An 11,156-nucleotide genomic window follows, 5' to 3' on the forward strand; every position below is an offset into this window, starting at 1 on the left:
GACCTCTGCAGTGCTTATTTTGGCTCTGTAACTACTGAAAGAGATCTCAAATAAGGATCTTTTTAGAAACTTAAAGTAGTACTTCATAGTACTTAGTAGTACCAACACACGCTTTGGGTAAAAGGAAAATCCTTTATGAAAATGCAAACTTTAGGAATTAAATGCTCCCCATAGGGACTCACTTATTGCTGTATACACGACTGCAGGCAGAAAAACACAATCTGAATGAACTTGTTTTTTTTCTTAAACTTGGAAAACCTAGAAAAGATGAGTGGTATATAGGGGCCAATTAACGTAAATAGCACGAGGAAAAATGAGAGGAAGTCACTCCTCTCCTCCCAATGGGAGTACTGTGTTTTGAAGGATTCATGAATGGAATTTCAGAAACTTGGCAAAAGAATACATTTACTTCACTTACTCCATATACATTCTGAATTTCATATTTACTAAATAAAGTGTTTCCAAATGAACATTTCTTTTTCCACGTTGTTACATGTAAAATTGTTTTACATGTAAAAACATGTACATCTTTTTAACATGTTACATGCAAAAAATCTTTTTACATGTTGTTATATGTTGTTACATGTGAAAACATTAACATTAAAAAAAGGAAAGGCAGGCGAATTCATCATTCAAGTTTTTAGATGTCCATATAAACTTCCACATAATCCACGAATATTAAACTGGATAAACAAAGCACTCTACATAATTTACCTTGCCACAGATGTGAAATAATTGTAAGCATACATAAATGTTAACAAAATGCTTTCATTCAATTCTAAGGGGAGGTATCATTGAATGATGGACCAAAACAAACTAAATGTCATTTTGATGTCTGTGGAAATGACATACCCACAAACCAGTGACTCAGCACTGATATTAATATATCTTGCTCAGTTGCCTTAATCATTTACAGTAGTATAATTTTTTTAAGAACACAGACAGTAAGGTGCTTTTAATAATTTTGATATGGCCATAGAGTATATCTATTTTTTGAAGTCCTACTTTCATTGGAATTGCCTCTTTATCCTAATGAGTAAATACAAAAGAATGCACAGATAAGATAGCTTTTGTCTTCTTCTTCTTGTTTTCTGAGACAGAGTCTTGCTCTGTCGCCCAGGCTGGAGTGCAGTGGCACAATCTTGGCTTACTGCAACCTCCAACTCCCGGGTTCAAGAGATCCTCCTGCCTCAGCTTCCTGAGTAGCTGGAACTACACGTGCGTGCCACCACGCCCGGGTAATTTTGGCATTTTTAGCAGAGATGGGGTTTCATCATGTTGTTCAGGCTGGTCTCAAACTCCCGACCTCAAGTGATCCACCCGCCTCGGCCTCCCAAAGTGCTGGAATTACAGGCATGAGCCACCGCACCCGGCAGGCTTGGTGTCTTCTTTTATCAGAGAAAAATGTACTTTTCTATGCCCGTGCTTTCTACGTTTTTGAAACTGATACAGATCCACAGAGGTGAACTGAAATCTAAATTATCTTTAATGTTAAAATTTAATTGACCGTGTACATAACTGTGCAACTGATGCCTTCTCACAGAAGTGTCTAGGATTCATTCAACAGATCATAGAAACGAGGTCTGGCATTTAACAGACAAATGACAGAGGAGCTATACCGATTTATACAAGAATTATCAAAATACTGTCATGTAGTTTACTGTAGCTCAAGTTGTGCTTGTATCATATAACATAGGTTCAAGTTCTTTCTTCAGTCATCAGAATAACAGAGGTTGAAGAGACAACTGGGTAAGTGCCAACTTTTCCAAAAGCTGTTTCAAAAAAAAATTTAAGTAATTGTAATACACATTTCTGCAAATAAAATATTCCAGTGCTACATCAATCCTGAGTTTTTAATATTAAATATGCACTACTTACAGTTCTGACATGATTTTATTTAAAAACATGTCTAGTTATCAAGTTCACTGTCTTCATCGGAAAAAACTCTGTCACAAAGGTCTTCAAAGTCCTCAAGAGCCTAAAAGAAAAAGTCTAGTTCACTGACAAAGCACCACTTTATATCTCGCATTTTAAACAGGGTTAATTAAATGTCAAAAGGAAACAGCTTTTAATATTCAAAGGATGCCAGTTATTCATTTCAAATAGAAAAAACTATAATCAATACATGGAGCTCCAAATACCCACTTAAATTTTTTAATGCCAGATTTCAGTGACATATTATTTTAGCAGGTCCAACAGTCATGTACTTTGCTTACATAAAATGGGTTGAAGAACATCTTAAGGTCAAGATGGAGCGAAGACAGAAAAAGACGGGCAGGCTTATATCATGAAATATTATATTTTTTTCAGCAGGTAGTGACCCATGTATTATCAGCAATAGCCTACATAACATGGTTTCCATTGAAGGGATAAAATGTTTGGTGATATGACCTCAAGTTAGAGAAAACGTAACTGTGTTTGAAATATATACTCTTTACTCAACAAATAGTTCAACAGTTCCTACTCCCTAAAATGTTGTATGTTAATGCTGAGGAAGATGTAAAAAATGAATACACAATCTTCCATATTTCTATGACATGAGCAAATGCACAAATAAAAAACAAGTAATACAAAACTTGTGTAACTGCTATGGAAGGGCAACTCACTCGGGCGTGTAGCCAAAAATGGAGACTGATGTTGATTTAGTTGGCGAAAGGTTTCAGTCAAAAAAAGATTTTAAAAGCATTGGGAGGGAAGAGCATGAGCAAAGCATGGGAGTAACGGTGAGTTCCTTCAGGGAAGGCGGTCAACCTGGAGAAGTGGGAGGAAAGACAGAAGGCGGCAAAACAAGCCTAAGAGGGGGTCATGTAAAGGGGAGAGTCTCTGAATATCTAAGAACTGACACGGGGCATCACTGACAGGCTGGGAAGACGGAAGGGCTGGGAAGCATTTTAGGAAGGGAAGGGTTTTAGAAAGATAATATTGCCAATCAATGAAGGATGGCTCAGAAGAGAAGAGAGAACTCAGAAAAGAGTTTAATAGTACAGGCAAGGAAGAATGAGGTCTTGGACTAGGGTAGCCGCAGTGGGAATTTAAAGAAAGAAATTAAAGGACCATTGCAGAGGTAAAACTTGCCTCGTGATAACTACATGGGAAGGATAATGAACTCAGAAGAGTCCAAGATGATAGCAAAGTTCCTAAGTGGTAACATGAAACATTAATACTGACAGGAAAACTTCTAGTCTCATGTTCATACCAATTAATAAATGGTATCTGGGGAACATTATAGCAACATGTTCTCTACTTGTGACTTCTATTTAAATAACTGTTTGTGTATAGATAATCCTCAAGTTGCTTGAAAATTTTATTTTCAAACTCTTTTCCCAGTTTATTTAACACATCTCAGTTAGTGTAGAGAAGTGACATATGAACACGTGTTTTCCAAGGTTATTAAAAAGAATACCAGATCTCCCCAAAAAAGATTCCATTGCTTCCTAAATTATCTACATCTACATGAAGAAGAGGTCATTGTCTGATGACAATTTGCTAATGTGCTGTACAACAGCAGATAATTCGCAATTCACAACGTGTTAATAATCTGCTGGCTTTCCCATTCTGTTATACATCTGAACCATCTCTTATGATTACAAATTGTCATGTAAAACCATTACTAATAATTTTGTAAGTGAATATGCCATAAAACACTCCTGTGTTTCAGCAAGAAATAAAAAAGACACACAGTAGTTACGCTTGCCTACTTCCTATTTAACTAAAACTCTTGAAACAACACAAGTAAAAAAGCCATCCAGAAAGGATTTATGGACCTCTTGCCTTCCACCATAGATTTGTCACTGATGTCCTGAAAACTGAAAATAAAATCTTCATTAAAACCCATTTATGCCTAGTGTTCCATTATTGGAACGCTAAGCTTGTGGGAATCATATATATCCTACTGCTCAAGGTCATGGCCAAGGTCTGATTTTTCACACACAAAAAAAATTTGCAACCTCTGGCATAAATAGGTTAATGTGTTAATAAAGTGTCAATTTTATACATAAGATGTGTATTTCTAGGTAAAATTTCCAATTTACCTTTTCCTGTTCTAAATAACTCCCACAAACTATTCATGAATCCTAAAAATACATTTACCAATTATATTATATCTGGAACAATACATTCAAAGTGAAAATGCTAAGTAATTTGAAATGTATAATCAAATGTCTTTCCATACATTCAGAAACAAGCAGACTGTCTTCTATTATGCACGTGTTGTATTTTATAATGTATTATGTTACCAAATAGAACAGACCTTTACGAATTGGTCACGTAGCAGCTTCATCTCTTTCAAGCCTCTCTCTCATAACACTTCTATATTGTTGCCACCTCTTCTGTTGTTCTTGAAATATTCTCTAGAATCCCAAAACAAAATAGTGATAAAAATTGGGTAAATTTTAATACTTACAAAACATAATTCTGCATTAGCTTTAAAGGAATACTGTTTAAATCAATACCTCTGAACACTTTCTTTTAGACAACATTTAGGACTAATTTTAAACAATTGTGTTCACCAATCACATGCTAAAATGATGTATTAACCTTTTTTATCAGTCATTAAGTAAAGAATTTTCTCACTTTTACATATCAACACATATGTCCTAATTCTTGATTTCCAATGAAGAGTATTTGATGAACCTTCCTATAATTTGTTGACCACAGATAGGTAAGATCGATACAGAAATTAACTAAGAAACATTCTTTCTAAGATTTTGAGCACATATTAAATCTCGGTCATTTCAATATGCACATAGATGAACCACCCAATAATGATTGCCTTTCTGCACCCTGACCTAATCTCCAACAACAGTGTTCTCCTCTCCTCTACGTGGCACTCACTCACACAGTCATCCCCTAGATTTTATCATTCCCAATGACTTCAACACCTATGTAATATTAATAATAGCAATGATAAAGAGCAACCATGGGTCAGATCACATCCTGAAAAACTTAAAATAAACCTGTTACACAGAAACCCTTTGATCCTCCAAACAACTCTGACGTAGGTACTCTTACCATGTCTCCTTTCGTAGATAAGATAATTTGCCCATGGTTTCCGAGCTAGCAATGGTCAAGCTGAGATAAATAATTTGCCCACGGTTTCTGAGCTAGCACAGAGATAAATAATTTTTCCATGGTTTCCGAGCTAGCAATGGTCAAGCTAGAGTTGGATCCCAAGCAGTGTGGATGCATAGTCCCAGCCCTTGACCACTGTACTCAGCTGTTTCTCCATCTTCCCAACATACAGCCACTACCTCCCTGCCATCGTAGGTCACTCACTTCAGTACTACAGCTCAGGAGTCTGTTGGGACCTGACACCCACTGAATGGAGCACTTTTTACTGCCCATTGCCCACCCCCGTGTGCTCAGATAACTCAGTCCCAGCTGAAATTCCACAGCCAGTCATCATATCCCCATCCCTGCATCTATTCCCTGCCCAACTCTCCCTCTATCAATCTGCTCGGCTACACCCCGACCCAGGAAATTCCAACCCTACAGCTGTGCTTGCACAAATATGCCAACTGGGCTTACTTTAACGTCTTCATCGTTATGATGCTGACTTCAGTTGGACCCCTAATGCTGCGTGGCAATTATATTCCCCTAGTCCATGAGTCCACTAACGGGCCCCCCTCTCTGGGCTCATGTGCTCTTCCTTCTTTGCTGGATTTCTGCATGAACTATTACTACCTGAGACACTGATATAACAGGTTATACATAAAGCTAACTAAGCATGATACCAACAATTAGTTCTTCCTCTTTTCCCTCTTCTTCTTCTTCCTCTTTCTGCTCGTCTGTGATGTATTCTTCAAGGACATTTAGCAACTTCAGAGAATGTAGATAATCACGTTTCTGCCTGTAACACATAATAAGTAACACGGTCATACGTCATAGAGAGATGAAAAATTAATCCTATTCAAACCCAAACTGACTTGACATAATTTGTACTATAAAGTAGCAAGGGAGTAATAGCAGCTGAAATCTTCTTTTTGGAAAAAAGTGAAATGAGTTACTCTCATTTTGAAAGGATTCTTTTCTTCCTGACTACTAGAGCAGCTATCTTACATTCTTTACCTGCTGAAGACAAAGGAGGGTTTACTGCACTATAACTTTCCCAGAAACATCCATTTTCTCTAAGAGCAGTTTACTTTCCATTTCCTCTTACTGAATAACATATGGGTTCTCATAAGTAGGTTCAAGAATATCATAGCCATTCATCCCGTAAGATTTCCCAAAAGAAATACTTCACTTAACTCTTTCTCCACTTTGGCACACCAATGATTTTGTAAAAGAAATAGTGAAAACAATTTAACTAAAATAGATAACTTATTTACAACATAAGGTTATCCCTTTCTACATAATTGAGTATCGTTAAGGATCTACAGACTAAACATTGAGAACATTTATCTTATATGCAGCTACCATATTTCTAGAAATGGATAAACATTAATTTTACAGGAAGGCTATTTTTATCTGGAAGGCAAAAAGAGGTCATCTTCATTGGCTTCTAGGTAATATCTCTTAATTCTGTTAAACTGAGGTTATAAAACTAAAGAAACTTACCTACTTAGAGAACAATCAAGTAAAATATGTTGTTCACTAGAGACGCCAATATGTACAGGATAGTTTTTGAAATTATTTGCACCAACTAATACAAAGAAATGATATAAATATCATTATGCAAAAAAGCCAACAGTCATACCTTTTAAGTTGTTTTTTTCTCAAAGCATGTTTACTTTTGTTCTTTGTTTTGCTGCAAGCTTTATCCATTTTCATCCTTTTTCTTTTTGCAGTAAGATCCTCTTTAATGTCAGTTAGATAGTAAATGAAAATGGATTAAAAGTTAATGTTGAAAAGTAGTTTCTTTGCATATACTGACATCAATATGGGACTTTATGGTTCAGCAATATCAGAAGGATATTTAAAATATAAAATTCAAAGATCATTTCAAAAAGCAAGATTTACTCACTTATTTTCTGTAAAACCTTTCAGGTATTAACATTCGCATTTCAATTCCAGTTGGTATAACTGAAAATCACTTAATTGACAGATGATGAAAAAAAGCAAATAATTAAAAGTCTCTATTTTTTAAATGTGCAGAAAGAGTTATAAGCACAGACTTTAATTTCTACATTTATAAAATGTCCTACAATTCAAAGGAGATGCTTCCATGAAATACTGCACAATTCATTATGTAAAGCACACAAAAAAGTATCTTATATAATAAAACCCTCCAAAGGGTAGAAATAACTTAATGCACAATAAGAAAAGCATTTTTAAGCAATCTAGTGATTGATGCTATTAACTGTATTTTAATAAAAGAAGCAATGGCCATGAGTATAAAAATTTAGGTTTAGGTAAAGAAATACATTCAAAAACACTTTTGAAATATTTTCTTGGAGCTTTTTATGACATTTGTACCCATAGTGCTGTGTTTCAGAAAACTGCAATACTGCAAGGAATGCTTTCCTAAACATGATTTCACATCAGAGCTCTACCATCAATTGCTAATAATAATTTTCAGCAATCATAAAAGATTTGTACCACAATGCAAATATTCTTTACATACAGTCTCCATCTATAACGCCCAATGTATTAGGCAGCTCACAAAACCAGCACTTTGTCACCAAGCTTTCCAAATATACTGCTTGTATGAATCATCACTAGAGAAGAGCTGAAAACTGAATTGAGCTTTTTAAAAATAAGAGTATTGTCTCCATCATCTCTACAGAAATTTTCTCAAACTTTTTTGACAATATGGTCCTATAACAGTGTAACTAATATTTCACACAGCAATATAAAGTTTATGAGTTTTTGGATCCAATTACATGTTTCTCACTAGGTAGAAAAGTTGTCCTTACTTTTCTACTACACAGTTTATTACTGGAATAATAATAGAAAATGATTTTAGAAAATTCAATTTTCTCTTGTACTTTAAAGAAAACAAAATCAGAAAGCTGTGACAATAGAACAGCTAAATTAGGAACATGAAAAACTCATATTAAAAACTCTGAGTACAGACGGACAGGAAGAGAGGAACAACAGACAACTGGGCCTACTTGAGGGTGGAGGGTAGGAGGAGGGTGAGGATCAAAGACCACCTATCAGGTACTATGCTTATAAACTGGGTGACAAAATAATCTGTATACCAAACCCTGTGACATGCAATTTATCTATATAACAAACCTGCACATGTACCCCCAAACTTAAAGTAAAAGCTAAAAAAAACCACTGATACATGACTTAATCTGTGTATACTAAAAGGAACGAATAGAGCTGTTTCTCCTCCAATGTCCTCTAATATCCTCCAAACAATTAAATTTCCACATGTATGAAAGAAAAGCCATCCATCTCGCTTCACCATTATTAGAAGCATTCTCACATTCCACATCAACAATCAAAAAGGTAAGAAAAATTTATCAAATAGATTACATTAAATATGTATGTTAAATGCTACATATGAGAAGCCATTTAAGACAGTCTTGTCGTCCACTAATTCATATAACCTGCTGCAACAGTTGTATGACTGAAAACAATTTTCATAAACTACAGATAACTCCTAAAACATACCTGCAGTATCTTCTGGCTTCTTGGTATCAGCCCTGTAAAAAAAGTTACATCAAAATTTTAACAAAATACTACACAAAATGCCATGTTTGTTGGGAAAAGAAATGTCTTATGTGAAATGTTCTGCATAGAATAGAACAGTGATGACATGGTCCAAAGCTGACTTTTCCTAAAAGACCCTATCCGACAGGCAAAAGTGACTTAAACACTTTACCCCGTGTGTTCATCTGTTTCAGCAAAAGGTTCTCTTTCCCCATGCTCATCAGTTACATCTTCCCTCCTTATTTCTGTAAAACAGTTTCTTTCCTCACATTCATCACGGACTGGATCCTTTCCTGCATTAAAATGTAAAAGACAAACCTTTTTTAGAGGAAGATGCTGCTGTGGACATTTTTTGTGGAGAAATGTACTAGTTGTAGACTTTTTTTTTTTTTTTTTTTTTGGCTCTCTGCCAATTAAAGCTTTAAAGCAGAGCTATACATGGAATCACTGGCTCCTGACCATTTTATCGAGGGACTTTTGGAAGCCCTTCGGGTTCAAGTTCCAGTAAACAACGTACTACAGGTCAGACCCCTTGGATGTCAGGACTGCACCCATGGAGAAGAGCTGCTCTGAGAGCATCTGTAACCCTGCTATGAGGGGGAGCCTTCCACGGGAAGCCTAAGGCCCTTGAGCCTGCTTTGAAAACCTGGCGCATCTTAGCATGTGCACAATGTACTCCAGAGCCACGAAGGGGCCTGGGGCCTCGGGCTGCCCCTGTGCCCCCAGCGCAGAAAGCAGACAGACCGTCCTCTTGGGCGTGCACCTTCTTCCGGGTCCCCTTGGGCTGTATTTACCTGCATGCTTCTTCCCCCAGGCCGCCATAAATTGAGCCTCCAACTGGGCCTTGGCAGCCCTCCTGCCCACAGGATCCGTGGCTGGCTGTCCTGGGAAGCTAGAGGCGATCCCCGAACCTGGTGAGCGCAAAGACACACTAAGGAAGCTAAGGAAACCTGGCATCGGAAAGGAAAGCCATTGGGATCACAGGTTCAAGAAGGGTGGGGCTGGCCCGCCCTGGGTCTCATGTGGGAGCAGGAGGGGACGGAAAAGATGCCAGTGTCCCCTCCTGTCCTGGCCCGTCCAGCCCGTCCAGCCCGTCCAGCCTGTCCCCGGGGCTGGCTGCAAAGCTCACAGCTGCCCCTCACACCTGAACTCCACGGCCTCTGCGGGATCCTCGCCGCGCCTTTGGGACAGAACTCAGCCCTACCTCTGAGTCACCCAGCGACCCCATGTGGCTGGGAGGGCCGCTGGGTGACACAGGATCTCCCCAGCCACCTCTAGGGGAATGTCAGGGGCTGCACTGCCACTCGCCCGCCTGGACGCACAGGGGACCCCCGGTGACCCCAAGTGTCCTGTCCTGACGGGCGGCCGGGCAGGAGGGCCCCACTCAGACTGTCCCCCACAACACCCCTGCCTCACTCCCACTTCTCCCCCCCTCGGCCCCTCCCCCCAACACATGCACAAGCCCCCAGGACCCTCCCGGGCCCTAGGGATCACCCAGGCAGCTCCAGCTCCCTCCCTGCCCTGGCCTACCCCAGCCCAACCTCAGGGCCTCGCCCTGACCCAGGCCCCAGGCGACGACGCTGGGGCCATTTCCTCACAGGTCGGCGGGCTGCCCAGCGCTTCACACCCTGGTTCCCAGAGGGCCTCGTGCCTGCGTTCCCGCCTCCCCACCGCGAGTGCTTCACCTGAGGGACCCCTGATGTGGCGCCCTCAAAGAACCTGCAGGCAGCGGCACCACTAGGACCTCTTAGAAAACGGGTCGTCTCAGGAAGCTGAGGCAGGAGAATTGCTTGAACCCAGGAGGCGGAGGTAGCAGTGAGCCCAGATCACACCACTGCACTGCAGCCTAGGCAGCAAGAGCCAGACTCCGTCCCAAAAAAAACAAAACAAAAAAACAAAAAGAAAAGAAAAGAAAAGAAAAGAAAAGAAAAGAAAACGGGTCCTCAGTTCTCGTGAGAGCTGCAGGCAGGACTTCCTGCGCTCCTCGCTCATTGGTCGGCTCAGTGCACATGCGTGTGACGGGCTGCGTGGGGCGAGGCCCCCTGCTGGCACGCCCTCACCCTTCCCCTAAGTGACAGCCCATGGTTGCTGTGGACTGGGGTGGGGGTGGCCCTTTGGGGCCTCTGTCCCCACAATCTTTCAGCTTCTCCTCCTGGGGAGGGACACAAGGACTTGGGATGGAGGCCAAGTGGACAGGACCTAGAACCTCGCCCTGGGGCTTGTTCCAGCCACCCCTGCCCCTTTGACTAGAATGGCCATCACCCTGTGGGTGGAGCCCAGGCTCCCTCCCATGCCCTGTGTGCTTCCAACATGCCCAGCTGCGTCCTTTTTAATCAATGGATTGTGCTTTTATCGTTTGTGTTTGTTTGTTTTTGAGACTTGAGTCTCACTCTATCGCCCAGGCTGGAGTGCAGTGGCAAGATCTCAGCTCACCACAATCTCCCCTTCCCAGGTTCAAGCGATTCTCCTGCCTCAGCCTCCCGAGGAGCTGGGATTACAGGAGCCCGACACCACGCCCTGTTGTTGTTGTTGTTGTTGTTGTTGTTATTATTATT

General features: G+C 40.1%; 1 protein-coding gene across 3 annotated transcripts; it reads right to left on the reverse strand.

The window, feature by feature from the left end:
- Window positions 1-625: 625 nt before the first annotated feature.
- Window positions 626-10,591, reverse strand: FAM9B (family with sequence similarity 9 member B). Of its 3 annotated transcripts, none has more exons than XM_019019061.4 (9): window positions 10,287-10,578; window positions 9,396-9,512; window positions 8,774-8,894; window positions 8,563-8,594; window positions 6,695-6,794; window positions 5,737-5,848; window positions 4,250-4,349; window positions 1,879-1,978; window positions 626-1,772 (listed from the first exon to the last, which is right to left on the reverse strand). In XM_019019061.4, exons 2-7 carry the CDS (start codon window positions 9,421-9,423, stop codon window positions 4,263-4,265), a joined length of 480 nt encoding a protein of 159 aa, XP_018874606.3. In that variant the 5' UTR covers window positions 9,424-9,512; window positions 10,287-10,578; the 3' UTR covers window positions 626-1,772; window positions 1,879-1,978; window positions 4,250-4,262. The 3 variants fall into 3 exon arrangements, with proteins under 3 accessions (XP_018874606.3, XP_055231955.1, XP_055231954.1); XM_055375980.2 differs by having other exon boundaries at window positions 1,427-1,772; window positions 9,396-9,551; window positions 10,287-10,591; XM_055375979.2 differs by lacking the exon at window positions 10,287-10,578 and having other exon boundaries at window positions 1,427-1,772; window positions 9,396-9,681.
- Window positions 10,592-11,156: the final 565 nt, after the last annotated feature.

Source organism: Gorilla gorilla, chromosome X (genome assembly GCF_029281585.2).
Source record: "Gorilla gorilla gorilla isolate KB3781 chromosome X, NHGRI_mGorGor1-v2.1_pri, whole genome shotgun sequence".
NCBI classification, from domain to species: domain Eukaryota; kingdom Metazoa; phylum Chordata; class Mammalia; order Primates; family Hominidae; genus Gorilla; species Gorilla gorilla.